Source organism: Monopterus albus, unplaced genomic scaffold, assembly GCF_001952655.1.
Source record: "Monopterus albus unplaced genomic scaffold, M_albus_1.0 scaffold219.1, whole genome shotgun sequence".
Classification (NCBI taxonomy): Eukaryota; Metazoa; Chordata; class Actinopteri; order Synbranchiformes; family Synbranchidae; genus Monopterus; species Monopterus albus.
In genome coordinates this window covers 386,260-396,105 of record NW_018128099.1, presented here as the reverse complement: position 1 = coordinate 396,105, position 9,846 = coordinate 386,260, and the positions used below count along the sequence as shown (strand labels likewise).

The window sequence follows — 9,846 nt, the reverse complement described above, 5'->3', positions numbered from 1 at the left end:
TTTTTTTTTTTTTTTTACTTTTCTCTTATCATTTCAGGTTCAATGTCCCCAAGACATGGACAAATCAAACAGTTCTGACAAGGCTGTGCTCTAGTTTGCAGTTGTTATGCTTAGTAAACATTCAGAGCAGCCTGCAGTGATGATAGCAGCTTCTGAGGGCCAAGGCAACAGTAGCTGTCGATGTAAATCCTTGTCATAACAGTTCAAAGGCTGTTTACCTTGAGGGGAGTTATACTTGCTGTTTTCTGAGGTTGTGTGGTATAGACAGAAGCATTCATATAAGGATATATACAGTATATTGAATCTTTTTTCAATGTCCATTCATTATGTGCACAAGGCCAAATGCAGTCCTTGACAATTTTGTTTGAATGCTACACTTGAATTCTCATTTTATACCAATTTTAGCTCAGCAGTTACACTAAGCAGCCTTGGCATGATATATTTTTTAGAAGAATATGTAAATGAAGGCATGACCATTTTCACATTAAGATTCAAGCTCTGCCCATGTGTACACCACCTCTGTAACAAAAGAGAAACTCATATCATTTTTTTCTATTTTGTGACAGTAGAAAACAATAATGTGCTAATAAATGCCTGCCTGTTGAGTCAGACAGACGCATGAATATGAATAAGAACTCTATAGTAGCCCTTTGTTTCAAATCATATCTTGAAGGCATGGGCTATGTTTCCATGTTTCTATGTTGATCAAAAATCTGAGTCGATCACAAGGACCTGTGCAGTTCCTCAAAGTTCAGTTCATGGACCCCTGTTGTTCAACCTGTACAAATCATACATGACAATATTGCTGCTTATCACAGCTACACTCAGATTTATTTAGCACTTTCATCAAGTGACTGCCATCCCTTGATCTCATTTAGAGCAATGTCCTTCAATTAACTAAATACATAACAAAAATTGTTTTTGGCCACAAGAAGAAAAGAATGAAAGTTATTGTTTAGCTTGATTTCAGAGCTATTAAGACAAAAAAAAAATCTGAAATCTTGGTGTCTTAATTGACTCAGTTCTGAGCTTCACAAATCACATCAAGGGCATAACTATATCAGCCTTTAATCATCTCAAACATATAGCAAGACTTAGATATCTCATATCCAGACAAGATCTAGAGAAAGTCATATATGTCTATTTTCCAGCATGGTCGACTATTGTAACAGTATTTTCTTGTCTTCCCAAAATGCCACTGTGTGAATTTTAACAAGAACAGGATGAGCACATCACTCCTCTTATTTGGAAGGAGTACTCAGATCCTTTGCTTAAATAAAAGTAACAATAACATACTACAAGTAAAGGTCATGGATTTAAAATCTTAATTAATTAAAAGCATCTGCTTAAAAATATACTTAAATACCAAAAAATAATATACTGTAAGGAATATTACTTTAAAGAATATTACTTTATTATTTACTTTACATACTGTTAGGAATCTTGTGGATTTTCATTCTAAGATAACTTAAGCCTTAAGGATATAATGTATTTTGTTTTTGTTATTGATCTGATTTAGAAAAGCAACTAGTAACTAAATTTCTCAAATAAATGTAGTGGAGTAAAATATACTTATCTCTGAAATCTAGTGAAAATGAAGGATGAAGAAGCAGAAAATAGAAATACTCAACTAAAGTATAAATTTTTGATTTAGGTAGAGCTCCATGCTAGAACTGACAAATAGCGGGACAGTGGTGTTGACAGAAAACTGTACCAAACCCTGTACTCGCTTACCGTATCTGAAAACAATAAATAACTGAAAAAACTGCCAAGAAGCTACTGTTTGCTAAGAAGTAGCTCCATCACATAAATACATCTAACACTATAAATTGTAATTGTTGCATTTCTATTTAGTATGCTTATGCTTTATCCAGAGCCAATTTCTTCCATCCTCCAGTCTTATTTTTTAGCTTGTGTCTTAACCCAAAAAATAAAGGTTGTATCAATTCTTTCCTCCAATTCTCAGCATGTTTGGCAAAATGTTGAATGATTCCTTTAGCTTTCCTGAGTGACAAAACAATTGCCTGTGTTCAAGGCGGGGTTGCAAGCAGAGTTTGTTTTCTTCTTGGAAAACAAAGTCCACAAAATAAACAGATTTGACTATTAGGTGATGCTCATGCCCTCTTAAAAGCCACAATATATTGAGTCTGTTAAGTGTTTCCTGGAACATGCTGAAATGTACCGACTGTCAAAATAGCATTTGGTTTATTTTCTCTCCTCATGGTTACCCTGTATACATGAACATAAAACATGAAATGCAACTCATTGGTGGGTCAGCGCCAGTGTACTGTGTGTGTGCCATTACCCTGTTGGGTTTCAAATTTATCTTGTTTGTTTTTTTTACACATCTCTTCAAAAAGGTTTCATGTTGCTCAAGGGTGAAATTTAATGTTCATGTAGCCTTGGGGTTTGGGTTTTTCTAAAGTAAATGTGAAGGAAATATCCCAAATATTTTAACAGCCTTTCTTCAAAGGAAGTTGCCTCTGTTGAATTTAATTAACAGAGATAATTTAAATAATTATTGCATTGTATTGTATTAACCTACACCTGTTGTTGGCTCCTGCTGTACCTCCGAACCAGTGCAGCAACTGTGTTTCAGCTTATGTTGAGTAGCTACTGATGCTCTTGTACCCGCTCAAATCGTTATGAAAACACATAATCTGGTTTCTTACTTGCATTATATACAATTCAGGCCAAAACTGAGAAAGCTGTGGGGTTTACAGGATTTTTTATAACCTCATAGCCTTCACTGACATCACAGTGCAGTCACTTTTATTGCAGAGATCACAGGTTTACTATCATGTTGTATTTTGAATGTCCAACCTGGTTATTTGTAATTGCACATAATATCAAATAACCAACATTTCAGCTAAAAATAACATGTTTTGAAAGGTAATTTAACATTTCTGTGATATTGCACAGCATTTTACCCAGTTTTGTTGTATACTATATAGTTTCACTCCTTTCATAATAGACTTATTTACAGTAGTATACAAAAATAAGGCCAAGCCTGCAGCTGCTTCATCTGTTCAACATGAGAAAGAGCTCCCTCCTGAGGCCAGTGTCAGTCTCAATACTGCAAAGCACTTCCCTCTGAGACAGGGAGGAAGTAAGAAGTGATCCAAATGTGGAAGGGCAAGTAGAGTGACAGCACTTTTACATGTGTGGCATCTTCATTGGTCCATTGCGGCAAATAACAAGCAGCCATGTATGTTTGTGTGATGTCTTCATGTTGGTCCCTGTGGGCTGTAGATTCTAACAGGATCACAATTACTGTTCCTCAGAGAGAAAACATCAGAGAAGGATCTGAGAGCTTTCTCTCTCCCATACATACACATCAGTGCCCCACACACACATACACACATCTGCTTTGTTCCTTTGGTCCAGCAGCTGCAATTCCCATCAGAACTTTTACATCATAAAGCCCCGTCATCATTATTGCTGCCTCCCTTTGGTTTTCTCCTTGTTTATCTGTCTTGCTCACCGCTGCTTCATCTATAGGTCACAAATTATTCTCCTACAATATTTATACAGCATGTTCATTCGTCACCCTCTTTTAGAAAAGATTTGTTTTGGGCCTCTCTTTTCTATACTGGCCCTCATAAACCACAAATACTGGTAGATGATCACTAATATCATTAATCTAAGACACTCAAGAAAAAGTCTGGTTTTACTCTGTATTTGTCTTATTGTCAAAAATCAATACCTACAATGAGTCAACCTCATTAATAAAAATCGTCTATGAAGTAAAAGCCAAAAACTACATACAAACTATCAAGGTTGTTTTAGTTTATTACTATGAATATACATGTAGATTATTTTGAACCAATATTATAGTCATAACCCTGTTGCCAGACACACTAGTGCAGCAAATGTGTATTAATCCGCAGATGAAAATAGTCCTCATTAAATACACTGCTTAATGAAATGAAAACCATATCTACCAAAATAAAACCATATCTATCTTTCTATCTACAGAGCTTTTCAAATCAAACTCAAAGCAATACAAATGTGAAACACATATAGTGAAACATAGTTAAATGAATGTTCAGCAACGTGATGTGATGGACAGAATGTTTGTCTCATCTCCCTTGCTGTAATATCTCTCCATATTATAAATACGATCCTATTTGTTGTCAGTTTTTCTTAACAGTACAGTTATTGGCAGTTTCTGGTTTGTAGAGAACCAAAACATGTTGCCTCACCCAGGCTGGAGCGGGTACTAGAGCGCTCAATGATGGTGTGTTTGCTGGGGTTATTGAGGACTGAACGTTTGGCCAGGGAGATGTCCGCTGTCACCCGTGTGATGGATATCCTGAAACAGTGATCCAGCTGCGTTAATAAGCAGAAACCTTTTACTGTAAACCAGAGCAAACGTAATGTCTATGAAACTTCATCCTTACCTGCCCTCAAACTTGTGTTTCAGAAAGTCAAAGAGTGCTTTCTGCATCATGTCTGTCACCTACAGGAAACCAGCCACAATAAGGCAACAGTGTAATACTTGCAGTTATTTTCAGAGTTCTTAAAAAAGTTTTTTTCAGGGTCAAAATCATTGTCCGGTTCATGATAATGTTGTTCGGTGTCTCCAATTGTGTTCAGTGACCAGTTGTCTCGGCATACTGGTCCTCGGCGTGCTGGTCATGGGTCCTGGATTCTGGTTCCGAGGTCGGGTCACTAATTTGTCATATCGCAGAAGCACGATTTCTCCTCTCGCCCTCGCCCTGGCCTCCCTTAACATCGGCATCAACTCCCTTCTTCTCTTCCTCACAGACTCGGTGTAATCTTCATTTATATAAATATTAGATCCTTTAAGCTTCTTTGCTTGTTGCAGTATGTGTGCCTTATCCTTCTCTTTCATCAACTTTACCATCACCGCCCTCGGTCCCTGATCAGAAGGTTTCCCAACTCTGTGAGCCTGCTCCATCTCAATTTCTTGATGAATTTGCAGTTTATCCTTTAATATTTCCTTCACCTTACATTCCACATCCGTCCAGCTTTCTCCAGCTGACTCCTTGATTCCCTCGAAGATCAGGTTTTTTCACTTTGACTGTACTTCCAAATGCTCCATTTTATCCATTATGGCTATTAAACTTTCGCAAGTTTTGTAGACATCATCCCTTGTTTCCATGGTTTGTATTTTCTGTTCACCCATGGCTGCTTTAATCACATCCACATCTCGCTGGGTAAACTGCAAACTCGTTTTTATCTCCTGTATTTCTCTGGTCATGTCGTCGAGTCTCTTGTTATTTGTCTCCATAAGTAGTTGCACAAAACCTTTGAAGTTCTGTTGGTTCATCAGCGTGATGTACATCTGTTTCTGCTGACTCAACATCTCTGTTACTTGCACCGCTGAAATATAATCCTCTTCTGCTTCAACCTCCTCATTCGCATCTGATTTATTAGCTCTTTTCCCTCTTGGAGGCATTTTAATAGTTGTAGAATTTGTTCAAAGACTTGAAAATGTAGAAGATATGAAAAAACGTAGAACAGACAAGAGGAGCAGTAAAGACGTCTCAATATTGACGTAAATAGCTCAATATTGTATTTAAGTACATAACTCAGTTGCTTTAATTGAAACTTACAACTTCCTGATCTTCTGTTATCTTTGACTAGTTGTTTTTAATTTTCTTTAACATAGTTAATTTTTTTCTCAGTTGATTTTTATTCCTGACATATTTTTATTATTTATTCCTTATCTTTACAGGTGCAAGAATATCATCCAGCCATGGACTAGCCGTCCTTCTTCTGGTGTGTGGTTTGGTGAGGCATGCCTTGTTATAATGTGAAGAACTAATATGGTTTGTGGCCAGATCTCTCTCTCTCTCTCCCTCTCTCTCTCTCTCTCTCTTTGTGTCTGTCTGTTTACTCTCAAAGTGAACGAGAAAATTGCCTGTACCCCTGCCATCCCGCCCCACCCTGCAAAATAGACAACATAGTTTGTCCTCATTGCCCAGCCACTAGGACTCTCCAACACATTTTTAGCCACTGAAAATACCTTTAAATCTGTTGGATTACCTTTTGTAAAGATTTCGACTTGACACCATCTGAAGTTCAACGTTCCCCTGTAAAAATGGACTCTGATCTTGCTGGATAATTCTCATGGAAGACATTGTTATGTTTCTCTGTTCCACTTCATGTGCTTATTGCTCAAAAGTGAACAAGAAAAAAAGAGCATCTACATTTGTGTAAAATAGCAGTTTTTGTTTGTTTGTTTGTTTTGTTTGCTTGGTGTTTTGGAGAAACACTTGACAGTTTCTGTCTGTGCTGTATACATGGCTGTGGAACTCCATTGTGAGTAGGCACCCTGGCCCTCTCAATGAAACAAAATATATTAAAGTACATGTTAATTTAGACCTAAAATCAATGATCCGGTTAAAAACAAAAGGTTAAACTATTCATTTTTCAATGGCATTGGTCATCCAAATTTTCTAATTTGAATCATTTTATATCTTGTTAGTGATACATGTACAGGTGTGCATGCTTTTTGGTCTGAAGTTTTAAAAAAAGCGGAACAAACACTACCAATCAAAAGTTTGGACACATTTTCCTCTTCAGTTCAATGAGAAAAGGAGTCCAAAAGTTTAACTGATTGTGTACGTGATTTGAACTACATAAGTCAACAGTTGAAGTTCATTGTTACTGCTAGTTAAATTTAGCTTTTATTTTAATGTGCTAGCTTTGGTGTGAAAAAACTAATTGTCAATTGTTATTTGAATCTATACTGCATCTTCAATAGGAATAAAAAGCAAGAGTCACAATTTAAGACTCTGTCAAAATCCTACTATGTGACCACTGGATCATTACATTAAATTGCCCTGCACCACTTTTTAAATGCTTTAGCTGCTGTGTATTTCCCTGTTATGTCTCATTCTTACAGAGGGTGAATGAGTATTTACCCATTGTGGATTATGAGTAGTGCTAGTTTGTATTTTGTTAATGCTAACACACAAGGACACATACACACATTTACAGGTAGATGTTATAGTGGCTGGATGATGACATGAGATGCAGTGCAAAAGAGAGTAGACTCGCTCATCATCATTATGTTTGGCAGAAAGAATTTAGTTCTCACAGTAATATATTTTTAGCTTTATCTTCAGATATACCAGAGATTTTTATGCACACAGAGCATTTATAAGCAAAACGCTTTGACAATCTGACACAAACACAGGCTTACTGTAGGTGTTGTTTGGTTTTATGGTGAAACAACTCCTATGTTCAGATCACTACTATGATACAGTATAATCTCCAGAATAAATGGGATTCTTTTGTTGTTAACTTTTGAGCTGAAAAGGAAATTATACCCATCCATCAAAAATGCTGTTGTTTCACTGAGATATTTAAACTAGTTGATTTGTGTCCAGAATCATACTATACATGAATGTTATCCACAAATGTAAACAGCTGCCAGTGCAGCAGCTGTTTTATTTTAGTAGACACTGAACCTCTAAGCACACAGTAATTTTTTTGCTCAACTGATGCCCAAAATTTACACCAACATTAAGGTATACAAACATAAAGCATGATTATCTAGTTTCTCAAGTATTGTATAATCTAACATCCATACATACAGTAACATACATAATTATTGTGCTGTGCATTTTCAAAAAGCAAATCACTTTGAGCTTTTATTCCACTGTGCAGATAAAGCAAAAATCTCCCCTCTGTAGTTGTACTGCATTCTGGAAAAAAAAGGCAGGGAAACCTGTCAATTCAGCATTGAGGTTAAAGGATTCAAAGGCTGAGAGAGCATGTCATGTTTTGGGATCAGACCAGAGCCATCTCCTGATCAGCAGCTTCCATCTGTGTATACAACATCTGGGGGACAATAGAGGGCAACCCTGTCTTAACCCTCAAGTTAAATAGCTGCAGGGTATATTGGAGAGTTAACGCAGCATCACTGTCATATCCATGCCACTCTGCTTTGACTGGAAATCAATTACTGCATTTTGAAATGAGACATGTTACGGAATGTGGTTCAGATTACTTAGTTTGTCGAAAACAAGTACGGATTATTTTAAGCACTGAGAATGAGATTTGGATTTTGATTCTTTTGGAATTATGTTCAAGCACTTCGGAGAGAGCGTGCACAGTTTGAGCAGACATTTATTCAACTCATGTAAAAAGTTACAGATCTGTAAAAACTGTAAATAAAATAATCAGCATGTTAACTTTTTTTTTTAAATCAAATTAAAAAGGCAGAGGCCAGTGATGTTCTGTACTTGTAACAATGTTGTCAAGTGTTAAGTCCAAAGTTGCTCTTCATTTCTTCAAAATGAACTTGAAATCATATTTAACAAAAAATATATATCTAAATACATTAGAAACTTCTTTATAAAGCTTTCATTCTAATCTAAGGGGACTCACTTAATGCTGGGTCTTTGCAACATATTGAATAACAAAGAATTATTGGCATCGTGATTAAAATGACATTGTGATCAGAGTGATGAAAAATGATGCTTGGTAAAAGACTAAGTCTTGAGTTTGGGCTTTGATGGAGGCTGAAATGTTTACAAGCATCAAGGTCTCTGTTACCAAAGAGGAGAACAGTTCACAGTGCTACATTGCTATAGTAGCAGTTCCGTCATCCAGGGATGTTATTTCAGAAACATCACACAACCACTTTTATGTTTTGCTACTCACCCATTCTAGATGTATTTGCTTCTTCTAATGTATTTCATTTCAGTGCAGTCTTGTCTGTTTGTTGAGCTTTCAAAAATTCTGATGAATTATAATTTTCTTTTCTTTGGTATTGTGTGAGGCTTCTGTACTGGAACATTTCAACTGTTTGTATTATAATGAAAATATCAGAATAATATTTAAATAAACCATTTTCACAGATGAAATTCAAACAGTGAGGGATTCCATCTGTCTGGCTGGTGAGTTTTATGGTGTGTGTGTGGAGAAATTGCTGACGGTGCCAAACACTGGCCCAGTTTTCAAATCAGAGAAAAAAAGTTACTTTTGTGTGAGCTTAATCACTTTTGATAGTACTTCTGCACAAAATCAGAGCAGCCTTCATTTAAACAGCCACTAGATACTGAGCAATGGAAAACACTGCACGTGATTAGAAACATATAAAATTTAATAAGTATTGCCTGACCACAGTATGTATGATTACTGTGTGTATTTCTGTTGATTGCCATAATTTTGTGATTTTTTTTTAATTTTTTTTTATCATGATTAACCTGAATGTACTGAGTTATAAATGCTACAGGAAGTAAAGGTAGCTTTAAAACACTTCAATATTAGACTTTAATACATTACACTACATAACTCAAACTGCATATATTATCATATTAACTTTATGCTTTAAAAATTTTAACTGAGTTTGTAATATATACAGGTAATTCATTCACTAAAAAGTTATCATAATGAGATTATTAACAGTTGATCATTGTGCAGTATAAAACTTGTATATATGTGGGGATAATGTAATAATAAAATATATTAATCATTAAATGTACAATTACAATATATCAAAATGTATGTATAAACTATGGTATTAAAAGATTTTGACTTTGACTGTTTAGTTAACTCAAAGCTGTGATGTTTTAGTTGAGGGGGGAAGCAGTAAAAGTGAAAACTGCCCTCACTGAAGGATTCTTGGCTTTGGCAGTCAGTAAACCAAAGAAACACTAAAGCAGCTCTCTGTTGGTAAAAATAGGCCTGTCAGAACTCATCATCTATTCATCTGTTTGAAAGATAAGGCAGAGGAATGGAAAATGAGGAGAGAGAGAGAGAAAAAAGATCATCTTTAGACATGAGGAGTGAATTTGGCAGTGGCAGCTCAGCTAATCAGGTTTACTTAGTGAATTCAGAATGCAAAGCAGGCACAGTAGCAAC

The 9,846-nt window shown here is 35.9% G+C and overlaps 1 protein-coding gene across 1 annotated transcript in view; it reads left to right on the top strand.

Moving 5' to 3' along the window:
* Positions 1 to 9,161, top strand: part of vstm2a (V-set and transmembrane domain containing 2A) — a 68,921-nt gene extending 59,760 nt beyond the window's left edge. The window contains exon 5 of the mRNA XM_020619441.1: positions 5,705 to 9,161. Coding sequence (XP_020475097.1) covers positions 5,705 to 5,781 — 77 coding nt within the window. The 3' untranslated portion in view covers positions 5,782 to 9,161. The remainder of the gene's footprint in view (positions 1 to 5,704) is intronic.
* Positions 9,162 to 9,846: the final 685 nt, after the last annotated feature.